Consider the following 12662-nt stretch of genomic DNA (forward strand, 5'->3'; position numbering starts at 1 on the left):
CTGTTCCTTTCTCATAAACATGCACAAGTAAGTCACGCACTTGACCCCACAGTTCACAATTTCACTATATTTGTTGCATGAATGCACTGTTCAAGGAATAGCTTTCATGAGGAGGGGAGAGGGGGGGGCAGAGAGAGAGAGAGAGAGAGAGAGAGAGAGAGAGAGAGAGAGAGAGAGAGGGGGGGGAGAGGGGGGGGGGAGGGAGAGAGAGAGAGAGGGGGGGGGGAGGGAGGGAGGGAGGGAGAGAGAGAGAGAGAGAGAGGGGGAGGGAGGGAGGGAGAGAGGGAGAGAGAGAGGGGGGGAGGGGGAGGGAGGGAGGGAGGGAGGAGAACAAACTTAAAATTTTTTAGCAATAATCAGTATTATAGTATGAATATAACCATCATTTTTGTCTTTCCAAAGTAGAAAGGCTTTCAGAGGCTAGAATTTAATGCATACCAGTTCCACAATGTTTACAGCAAAAGCAAAGCACATTCATTTGAAGTGTGAGGGATATAAATAGTCTGAGTCCACAGCAGCACTCAAAAATGTGTAATTTTTCATCTCAACTCAACGCCTTTAATGACACACTTCATATCAAAATTTTCTCTTTCTATAAATGCAATCTGAAGAGCAGAATGTAAAAGAATACAAATGATTGACAAGTCTTCAATTTACCAATTACTCATACTGCAAGGTATGAACAATAATACTTCTGCAATTTTTGAGTAATTACAAAGAGCACAACTTACTCGACAAAGAAGACGATCTTCAACAGATCCATTAGGCATGTACTGGTATACAAGACAAGGCTCATCTCCACCCATGCTGAAGCCATAAATAGGTAATATGTTGTCATGTCGGCATGCATTCAGAACTCTCAGCTCACGCAATGATTGCTCAATCTGAGCCTGGTAACTCTCATCAGATTCTGTTCTCTGTAAGTATAGAGAAAATTTAGTACAGCAACCATAATGATACAGAGGATTGTAAATGAATAATAGGACTGATAAGTTAATTAAAATTATTCTAAGTTTCAGTACACATTCTGTCTTAAGTGTGGGACAATGTTAATATCTGAGATTTACACAAGAAGTACTTTAAGAAAGGGAGAGGAAGGGGCAAATGAGATTGCCCGAGTTACCTGTTCAAGTCTTTTGATTGCTACAGGTGTATTTTTCCATATTCCTTTAAACACTGTGCCAAATCCACCCTTTCCAAGAATTGTATGTTTGTCCCAACCGTTTGTAGCAACCATCAGCTCTTTGTATGGAATATCAGGTATGGTGCCACATGATTCAGCAATTGATGACACATCTGAAGCATCTGCACAAATAAAGAACATATTAAGAAATATTTGTTTTGAAAAGCTCATTACTAACACAAAATGAATAATAATAATAATAATAATAATAATAACAATGGCAAAGACCTGTACAGGTTCCATGATGAACGGGAAACGGGTGTCATGAACGGGAAACGGGTGTCCACTATCAGAATAATAAAGACAGGAGATTTGAGAAGTAAACATGAAGGGTATATTTCTGATGCAGGATGCACAGGGGATGGAAGGTGTACCAGCCACCTACCACTGGAGGTGTCATCACAGCTTAGTTGGTGTACACCACAGTCCAGAAAGAAGGAAAGGAGCAGGAGGGAGGAAAAATACACCTTTCCACCTCAAGAACTGAGTCCAGAGAGAATGAATGCCTCCTGCTCGCTACTCTGGGTTGGGTTGATTTGCGGGACAAGACCAAACAGCGAGGTCATCAGTCTCATCGGATTAGGGAAGGAAGTCAGCAGTACCCTTTCAATGGAACCATCCTGGCATTTGCCTGAAGTGATTCAGGGAAATCACAGAAAACCTACATCAGGATGGCCAGACGTTCGCTCGGTCACTACTCTGGCTGCATCTCTCCAAATAGCATGTGATTCTGCTCCCAAGCACCCCACTAATTGCCTACAGGAATAATGTGGAAAGAACTGAATTGTCAGCAAACCTTCACTGAGATAAACTGCTTCTGTCCTGATATACAGGCTGTCTTGGTACGTAGGCACATAAAAGAGTGCCACTTAAAGACTGGAAAACCACTGACGAGAAAAAAATTAAATTATAAATAGCAGACTCCCTATAATCCCTCTGAACAGACGGTGGCTTGTACAGATGAGATATAATGTGGCAGAGCTGTACAGTGGGTAAATAATGGATTCAATATATCTGAACATGCTTTAGTTTATATGATCTTGTGAGAAGTACATGTTAATTGTCATGTAATCTGCGCAACGACATGCTCAAATAAATGCAGAATCATAAGCTTGCAAAAAGGGTTCAACTCTGAATTTAACACTGCTATCACTATCATCCTCCTGTCGTACTTTCTTCTTCTTCTTCTTCTTCTTCTCCTCCTGCTCCTCCTCCTCCTCCTCCTCCTCCTCCTCCTCCTGATAATGATGATAACGACAAACATAACAACAATGGCGACTATCATTATGACAATGATTATGTAATCTTCAAGTGAGGAGATCTTCACAATCATACTTCATGATTATGGTACTATTTAAAGGCAGGTAGCAGTTCTTTCAAATATTATAACAGACATCTAAAAGAAATGTTAATATTTTGAAAGTGAAAGAAACCAAACCATCTTGACTTTGACAGAAATTCTTAGATACATGCAACATTAAAGTCATTTTGCTGTGTGCACCTTGATTTATAATTACGCCTGAAATACTGTTTAACATTGCTGCTGTAGCTGATCCAAATAATTTTTTTAAACTAGCTGTTGGGGTAACAAACACAATGGCAATACATGTCTACATCTACATCTACATCCATATTCTGCAAGTCACCTGACGGTGTATGGCGGAGGGTACCTTGAGTACCTCTATGGGTTCTCCCTTCTATTCCAGTCTCGTATTGTTTGTGGAAAGAAAGTTTGTCAGTATGCCTCTGTGTGGGCTCTAATCTCTCTGATTTTATCCTCATGGTCTCTTCGCGAGATATACGTAGGAGGGAGCAATATACTGCTTGACTCCTTGGTGAAGGTATGTTCTCAAAACTTCAACAAAGGCCGGTACCAAGCTACTGAGCAACTCTCCTACAGAGTCTTCCACTTGTAGTGGGACGCGAAATTGAAGCGTCACCCCTCCACCAGTGTCAGCCCAGTTTGCAGGTGAATATAAGTTTCATTTAGTTTTGTTTATGTATTTTTTTTTGTTGTAATATTTGTAATGGGTGTGAATTATCTAAAGTTTTGTATTTATCTGTTATGTTTCATGTACGGAGAGGGCGGCACAACGAACGGAGACAGCATCTTCATTGCCAGGACCAGAGAGAAAATTGCTGGCCACTATACATCGCGGGTCGACAGCCAAAGAGCAACAGAAGATCCTGAAACCGAGTTGTTGCGTCGTGCTTCTAAAAATTAAAAAATTGAGAATTCGTAATGTTTGTACAACAATGACGTCATAGAAAGTTTAATCATGTGTAAATGTTCAGTCCTATCTTACCAAGGCTCAGGTTGTCAAGGCTCAGGTTCACGTCTATATGTATGAAGATAATAAAGTAGTGTATACTACAAAAGTTTAAATACGTGTTCCGAGAATTTATTTATGAAGAATTATATTAAGGAAGAAGGATGACTGATTTATTTGACATGATTATTAATTTTTGACAATATTCATCGCGAGTTTGAGTCTTGAAAGTTTATTCAATGTGGTTCTAATATTTGTTAAATCAGATAACTTGCATTAATATAACTTCTGAGAAGAAACAAAACAACATCTAAATTGAAAAAGTTTACGCAAACCAATAGGACCGAGTGACGAAATTCTGCGCATACGACTCAAATGATGATGTTTTACAGTTTTGTTCAAGAGCCATTCTGAGACAATTTAAAAAGAATTTAAATAATTTTGAAGTGTGTTGTAACTGACGTAGGAGACGAAGTCTGCACATGGTCATATATCAAAAGAAAACCATTCATACAAAACTATACGTCGTTACACTACACCGTGGCGACCTTATAAACAGGACTTGCGTGTAACTAAGGCACACAGGTACGAAACAATTAAAACATCAAGAGTCCTTCGGAAGCCAACGCGAGTTTGGTGGAGCCTTCACCAGCCAGTGGCGACTTCGCGGGTGTGGGCATCTGACGGAGCGCAGCCAAGCAGTACGGTCACGCAGTTATTCCACGAGAAGGCGCATCTGTTGGGCAGCAGCTGAACGCTGCAAACCCCGACAGCCTTTTTCGCCCTAAACTAACAGGCCCAGTACGTCAGCTGGCGGGGCGTTCCTCCGGCTGGTATTAGAGGTGTTGCTGAGGGCTTCGCCTGTCTACGGTGCGGCCGGGCGTGTTTGCAGCCAGTGACGTCCCCGGTGTTCGACTCAGCGTCCTGCCGGTTGTGGAAGCGGGATCGCAGCATCTCAGCGGCTGCATTGACGGCTGTTACTTCTGCAGCCCATAGCAGCACACTGATCACCGAGAACTACAAACTACAATATTAGTGTCCGGTGAGTCTGTTTCAAGTTGGAAGTGGTGTATTGTACATAGGGAGTGTGCTTTTACAGGATTGTTGATTACGAGTCTGCGTGTGTAACTAGTTAATATCTTACAATAATGTCGGGAAGTGAAATGTCAGACGAAGAGCAATCTATGTCCGATAGGAGCATGAGATCCCTTTTTAGGGCGATCGCTAAATTGAAACAATCTAACAAAGAATCTACTGCTAGATTAAAAGAGGAATTAAAACAGTCTAACGAAGAATCTACGGCTAGATTAAAAGAGGAACTTAAAGGGGAGCTAACAAAATCGACAGACAGGTTACCAGTCGAGAATTAAGTGATAAAATAGAGGCTTCTAAAGTTGAAATGCAGGAAAAACTAGTAGGACTTAGTAATAAGATTGCTGATAACTGTAAAAGGTTAGAAGAACATATCCAGGAATCACATGAGGAAAAAGCTCTCGTGCGAAATGATATTACTGACTTAACCGAGAGACTAGATAATGTCAATATCTTAGTTGTAAATGAAATAGAGAAAAATAACGATAAGTTACGAGATGAATTTTCTATGCAAACAGAAACTGTTCGTAGAGAATTATTAGAATCTATTAAAGAGGTCTCTACCAAACCTGTAGAGATTTCTTCAATAGATAATGTAGAATTAGAGACATTAACTCATCAAGTAGAAAAAGATCATACTGAAATAGAAAACATGAAATTTTTAATTACCAAAATATGCAGAAACCTTGAGACCTCCAAAGATAATAACATTGACGAAGGTACAGAGCGTTCACATCGTGAACACAGTGAAGAATCGATATTAGCTAACCGCGTATCCAGTACAGAAATGCGAATACAGGAAATTACTAAACGGTTATCGGAATTAGATAATAATGAAAACATTTCAAGTAGTAGAAGCAATAACGTAATCAGAGACAACACTCGCATTGTGTTTGCTAGCTCGGACGACAACAATACAAATAAAGAAATCATGGCAAGCAAATCCGACGCAACTCCGTCTCTGCAATCTAAACAAAATCCAACTATGTCTCTCGCAGAATGTTTGGATGATATAACGACAAATTCAAATGTAGCAAGTCGATTTCCTGTATTCAAACCAGGAGGTGAACTTCACCGTATAATCTTTATAAAAGCTTTTGAAACTTCATTATCTCCTAAATGGAGTAATGAAAAACGGATTCAATTTGTAATAGGACATTTAGAAGCAGAAGCTGCAGAATGGGCAGTACTGCATAGAACTGAATTTAGGGACTGGGATGATTTCATTAAGCAGTTTAAACAAAATTATTGGTCAAGAGGAAAACAACAACACTTAACTTTAGAGTTGTTAGACCCTCCTCCATATTCTAAGCGGTGGGGAGGTTATAGGAATTATTTCGAATGGCATTTAAACCGTGCTAAATTAATTGAAGAACCAATTATTGAAAGTCATCTAATACGAGTCCTAATTAGTAGGTTACCGTATTATGTAAAGGAAAGAATGATAGAAAGGGAATGGTCACAACCTTGTGAATTATTAGGATATTTAGAACAGTTAGATATACTTAATAGAGAACGGGAAGACGAGAAATTTAGATTTGGTAGAAATGACAATCCTCGAAATAATAATAATTCAGAACCACGAAAATTTAACAACAATCATAGCTGGTTTTGTTATATAAAACGGCAGTCTAAAGATAAAGAGAGCCAACAAAATCATGGTAATAACTCTAAAATGTGGAAATTACATAATAACGATAACGAGATAAATCATCCTCAAGTAATTAATGAAGGTCAGGTTGTAGGTGACGTTATCATAGAAAGTTCGGAAAACTAGTAAAGTCCTTTAGTACGGGTCAACTAAAGGGAACTGTTAGTCAAAATTATACAAGACCCAATTGCAATTTATCTTTAAGCTGCCAAAAGGAAGGTGATTGGCAACAAGATTTACTTCAGGAAGACAATCAGATAAGGGAGAATATAACTTATAAACCCGTTATTAAAGGTTATATTAAAGATACCGAAGTAAATATTATAATTGATTCGGGTAGCGAAGTAAGTATTTTATCTAAAGAATTATTTCAACTTAAAAGAAAATATTGGAATTTCCCAACCTTACCTGTAACTGGGGTGAAAATTGTAGGAGTTACTGGTAAAAGAAGTCAAAATATTACTGAGGAAGTTTATTTAACTTCTGAAATTTCCAAACAATTAATTTCTCACTCTGTACTTGTCGTAGCCAACTTACATGTGGCCATAATTTTAGGTATAGATTGGCTGTGTAAATATAAAGCTATATTAGATTTTAAAGACTCTTCCTTAACCATCCATAAGGAGGCATGTGCTTTTAAAGTGAGGTTTTCTAATAATCAAGCACCTGAAAATTGCTACGAATCCTTACAGATTAGGTACACACAGACCATGAACCTATTAACAGATTTTAGTGATCTTGAATATGAAGTGTACCGATGTGAGGCTAGTAATAGCATCGAAACCGAAGTGAAAGAAAAATGTTATTCTACGAATTGTCTATCCGAACAAGAAAAGGAAGAGTTGGAATCCTTGTTGTTAGAATTTAGAGCCGTCTTCTCAGATGAACTGGGGAGAATCAAAGATTATGTTTGTAAACTTAAGATTAAAAATCAAAAACTATTCTTTAAGAAACCTTATCCTATTCCAGTACAATTCAAAGAACCGGCTAGTAGAGAAATAAGTAAGATGCTAGAACAAAATATTATCGAACGATCATGTAGTGCTTTTAACAGTCCTTTGTGGGTAGTTAAGAAAGCTACTGGTGGGGTACGATTGGTTCTGGATGCTCGTGAATTAAACAAAATTATAGAGATGGAAAGAGACAGACCTATTCCTATGGAGGATGTACTTCTTAAGATTGCTGGTTCTCGTTATATGAGTACAATGGATTTAACTGCTGGCTACCATCAGGTAATATTACACCCGGATTCACGGCAATATACGGCTTTTCTTTTTGAAGGCAGATCTTATCAGTTCCAAGTTTTACCTTTTGGACTTAATATATCAGTGTCAACTTTCATTAGGGCACTAGATTCTGCTTTGGGTCAACAATTATTACAAAAGATTATTTTATATGTAGATGATATTTTGGTAGCCACTAAAACGTGGGAAGAACACGTAACGATATTACGGGAATTGTTCAACCGTTTAATTGACAGAGGAATTACTTTAAAATTATCTAAGTCTTACTTTGGAAAGGAGGAAGTGAGATTTTTGGGGCATATAGTGGACAGTAAAGGTATTAGGCCAGACCCAGCACGTATTGAAGCTATTGCTCGATGCCCGAGTCCTAGAAATTGGAAACAACTGAAATCATTCTTAGGAATGGTAGGATTTCTGAGAAGATTTCTTCTAGGGCAGGCTGCTGTTAATCCTAAATTACTGGATTTATTAAAAGAGAAATCAGTGTGGCTCTGGGGAAAAGAGGAAGAGGAACTTTTAATAAGATAAAAGGAGCGTTAACAGAAGCCAAAATGTTATACCATCCAGATTTCAATCAGGACTTTTGTATGTGTACGGATGCCTTTGATTATGGTGTGTCTTGCGTAATATTCCAAGGTGATCTGACCAATGAAAAGGGATTATATCAGCCTATTGGATTCGCTAGTAGAACTTTAAATAAACATGAAAGAAATTTATTTTGTAACCGAGAAGGAAGCTCTCGCAGTGGTATGAGGTTTTCAAAGATTTAGAGGATTATTAATGGGAAGAAAAACAATTGTATATACTGATCATCAGGCTTTAACCTTTTTGAACAATTGTCGGTTAACAAACTGCCTATTGGCTTCTGTCTCGGGTTCTTCGGCCGACGTTCATCTAATGATTTTTCTGACGTTTCGCCAGCACGAGTGGCTGGCATTGTCAAAGCTTCACCCTCCATTGCCGGTGGTTCACCTGAGACAGAAGCCAATAGGCAGTTTGTCAACAAGTGGCCACGAAAGCCTTAACAATTTTGAATTGTCGGTTACTTCACCGTAGATTATTACGTTGGGTATTATGCTTGCAAGAATTTCAGTACGAAATTAGGTATATAAAACGATCTCAAAATGTAGTTTCGGCTGCTTTGTCGAGACTTCCAGTAGGAATGGAGAATATTAACATGGCAGAAGAACCAGGAACAAATTACCATGTTTATTTCCTTTTAACTCAGGAGAACGAACGTCAGGTTAAACGGATAGTAACTGCTATTAGATGCAATCAAAGAAATGACGATCAATATAGGGAGCTTATACAAAACCTTAATAATGGGGACGAAACAGTTAACACCCGGGGTGTGTGGTATTATTTCAATGATTTGTTGTATTGGAAAGCACAGAGGGAACACCAGAGATGGAAAATCTGCATTCCAAAAACTGTTGTGTACGAATTAATTACTTATGTTCATGAAGGTTACGGGCATTTTGGAATTCATAAATGTATTAAACATCTAATGAAGTATTATTATTTCAGAAATATGTCCCGTATTGTGAGAAGTATTATTAGGGCTTGTGAAACCTGTCAAAAGGTTAAAATTAATAACAAATCTAAGAGTTATAAATTATATGCTGTAATTCCCCGAGGTTTGTGGGATCTAATGTCATTACATTTTTTTGGCCCTCTGCCTCGTAGTTCAGGAGGATTTACTTATGTGTTTGTTGTAATGGAATGTTGGTCCAAACATGTGAAGCTATATACTTTGAAACGAGCGAATACAGCAAGCGTTATATGCTGTCTTACTCGAAATTACTTTCCTAACTGGGGCATTCCTAAACGACTTATGTCTGACAACAGTAGTGCCTTTATTAGTCAAAAGTTTCAAGATATGATAAAGCAATATGGAATCAAACATATCTTAATTTCGAAGTATCACCCTCAAAGTAATTTAGTAGAAAGAGTCATGAAAGAATTAGGACAATTATGTAGAACTTATTGTGCACATAACCATACTCAGTGGGCCAAACTAATGCCTGAATTCGAAAAGATATTAAATGAATTGCCTTATCTAACGGTGGGATTATCACCTATAGAAATTTTAGGCAAATGAATTATAGGTGAGCCTTTACTAGCTGCTCTACCTTGGCCACCAGTAAATGAGATCCAACAATGCATCCCAGATGAAAACGTTTGTGAACAGATTGTTAAAAATGCTGAACGGAGAATTAAAAGTTATAATCAACATGCTATAGAACCCTCATTTCAGGTAGGAGATCTTGTATTAGCACAATCTCATCCTAAAAGTTCGAAAATCAATAAGGAATGAAGAAAATTTTTCTTTATCTTTGAAGGTCCATATGTTGTACATAAGATTGTACATCCCAAAGCGTTACTTCTTATGGAACCTTCATCAGGTGTCATTACAGGATTATATAGTGTCGATCAAATGAAACCCTTGATTCCAGAATAAGTTAATATTTAGTATATGTTACATACGGAAGAGCATTCATAGTTTATTCATGTGAAGTTTTTCGTGATAGTTACGTGTTATTTTAAAGAAATAACAGGAAGTTTAAACAAGTGTTCTACAATTATCTACCGGTACTTCAACAAGAGAAAGATAACTAAAAGGGGATTTATATGGAAGAAATTTTGTTATTAGATCAGAAGGAATTTTGTATATTTTATATTTACTCGGATAGTAGGAACCAAAGGGGATGGTTAATAGTTTTAGGGACCATGGGCGTCCAGAGCTGTATGGCTCACGAGAACACAGCAGAGTGCCTTTAATAGAGATTTGTAATAGTGTTAATATAGAACACATCAAACAGGGCTCTCTCGCTTGTTTCTCCTAAATAAATTGCCATTACCCAACAAAGTGTCCGAAGGTAAAGAAAGCCGTGCCGAGATTCTAAACAAAGTTTTGCTTGATTTCTTCTTGACCTCAGGCATAAATAAAGCATTAGGGAAAAGAACGACGTAAAGTAAATAGTACTATTAGTTATTGTGAGAAACTTATTAGTAATAAACATTTGTGGAAAGAATAACTCTAGTAAATGAATAAAACTGAAACTAACCTATCACAATTTGAATGCTCTGTCCTAATGCAACAATGTTAAAGAACGTACTAAATTATAATTTACTAGCAGCTATTAAATGAAAAGGAGTAATCTCCATATATTCGGTTGTGAATTACCATAATAGCACAATTAAAAGTAAATGACAAATAGTCACAACAATATCGTCATAAAAGGATTGAATCTATCTAAGAGCAAGGACTCTAGAATACGAAAAATTTGAGAAAAATGTATAATATTAACAGTTAAATATTGTATGTAGAAGAAGTTTTATTTTCGGTTAAAACCTGACAAACTGAGCTTGTGGGTGGGGTATGTAGTGGAACGCGAAATTGAAGCGTCACCCCTCCACCAGTGTCAGCCCAGTTTGCAGGTGAATATAAGTTTAATTTAGTTTTGTTTATGTATTTTTTTTTTTTTTTTGTGATATTTGTAATGGCTGTGAATTATCTAAAGTTTTGTATTTATTTGTTATGTTTCATGTACGGAGAGGGCGGCGCAACGAACGGAGACAGCATCTTCATTGCCAGGACCAGAGAGAAAATTGCTGGCCACTATACATCGCGGGTCGACAGCCAAAGAGCAACAGAAGATCCTGAAACCGAGTTGTTGCGTCGTGCTTCTAAAAATTAAAAAATTGAGAATTCGTAATGTTTGTACAACAATGACGTCATAGAAAGTTTAATCACGTGTAAATGTTCAGTCCTATCTTGTCAAGGCTCAGGTTCATGCCTATATGTATGAAGATAATAAAGTAGTGTATACTACAAAAGTTTAAATACGTGTTCCGAGAATTTATTTATGAAGAATTATATTAAGGAAGAAGGATGACTGATTTATTTGACATGATTATTAATTTTTGACAATATTCATCGCGAGTTTGAGTCTTGAAAGTTTATTCAATGTGGTTCTAATATTTGTTAAATCAGATAACTTGCATTAATATAACTTCTGAGAAGAAACAAAACAACATCTAAATTGGAAAAGTTTACGCAAACCAATAGGACTGAGTGAGGAAATTCTGCGCATACGACTCAAATGATGATGTTTTACAGTTTCGTTCAAGAGCCATTCTGAGACAATTTAAAAAGAATTTAAATAATTTTGAAGTGTGTTGTAACTGACGTAGGAGACGAAGTCTGCACATGGTCATATATCAAAAGAAAACCATTCATACAAAACGATACGTCATTACACTACACACTGGAGTTTATCTATCATCTCCGTAACGCTTTTGCAATTACTAAATGATCCTGTAACGAAGCGCGCTGCACTCCACTGGATCTTCTCTATCTCTTCTATCAACCCTATCTGTTACGGATCCCACACTGGTGAGCAATATTCAAGCAGTGGGCTTGCGAACAAGTGTACTGTAACCTACTTCCTTTGTTTTTGGATTGCATTTCCTTAGGATTCTTCCAATGAATCTCAGTCTGGCTACTTTACCGACAGAATGAGATTTTCACTCTGCAGCGGAGTGTGCGCTGATATGAAACTTCCTGGCAGATTAAAACTGTGTGCCCGACAGAGACTCGAACTCGGGACCTTTGCCTTTCGTGGGCAAGTGCTCTACCAACTGAGCTACCGAAGCACGACTCACGCCCGGTACCCACAGCTTTACTTCTGCCAGTATCTCGTCTCCTACCTTCCAAACTTTACAGAAGTTCTCCTGCGAACCTTGCAGAACTAACACTCCTGAAAGAAAGGATATAGCGGAGACATGGCTTAGCCACAGCCTGGGGGATGTTTCCAGAATGAGATTTTCACTCTGCAGCGGAGTGTGCGCTGATACGAAACTTCCTGGCAGATTAAAACTGTGTGCCCGACCAAGACTCGAACTCGGGACCTTTGCCTTTCGCTGGCAGAAGTAAAGCTGTGGGTACCGGGCGTGAGTCGTGCTTCGGTAGCTCAGGTGGTAAAGCACTTGCCCGCGAAAGGCAAAGGTCCTGAGTTCGAGTCTCGGTCGGGCACACAGTTTTAATCTGCCAGGAAGCTACTTTACCGACGATCAACTTTATATGATCATTCCATTTTAAATCGCTCCTAATGCCAACTCCCAGATAATTTATGGAATTAACTGCTTCCAGTTGCTGACCTGCTATATTGTAGCTAAATGATAAGGGATCTTTCTTTCTATCTATTCGCAGCTCATAA

The 12662-nt window shown here is 38.1% G+C and overlaps 1 protein-coding gene across 1 annotated transcript in view; it reads right to left on the reverse strand.

Annotated features, from left to right (window-relative positions):
- Positions 1 to 12662, reverse strand: part of LOC126483777 (interleukin-1 receptor-associated kinase 1-like) — a 164855-nt gene that overhangs the window by 76983 nt on the left and 75210 nt on the right. The window contains exons 5-6 of the mRNA XM_050106933.1: positions 1124 to 1305; positions 732 to 917 (exon numbers count right to left, since the gene is read on the reverse strand). Of these exons, the coding sequence (XP_049962890.1) occupies positions 732 to 917; positions 1124 to 1305 (368 nt within the window). The remainder of the gene's footprint in view (positions 1 to 731; positions 918 to 1123; positions 1306 to 12662) is intronic.

This window comes from Schistocerca serialis, chromosome 6 (assembly GCF_023864345.2).
Source record: "Schistocerca serialis cubense isolate TAMUIC-IGC-003099 chromosome 6, iqSchSeri2.2, whole genome shotgun sequence".
NCBI classification, from domain to species: domain Eukaryota; kingdom Metazoa; phylum Arthropoda; class Insecta; order Orthoptera; family Acrididae; genus Schistocerca; species Schistocerca serialis.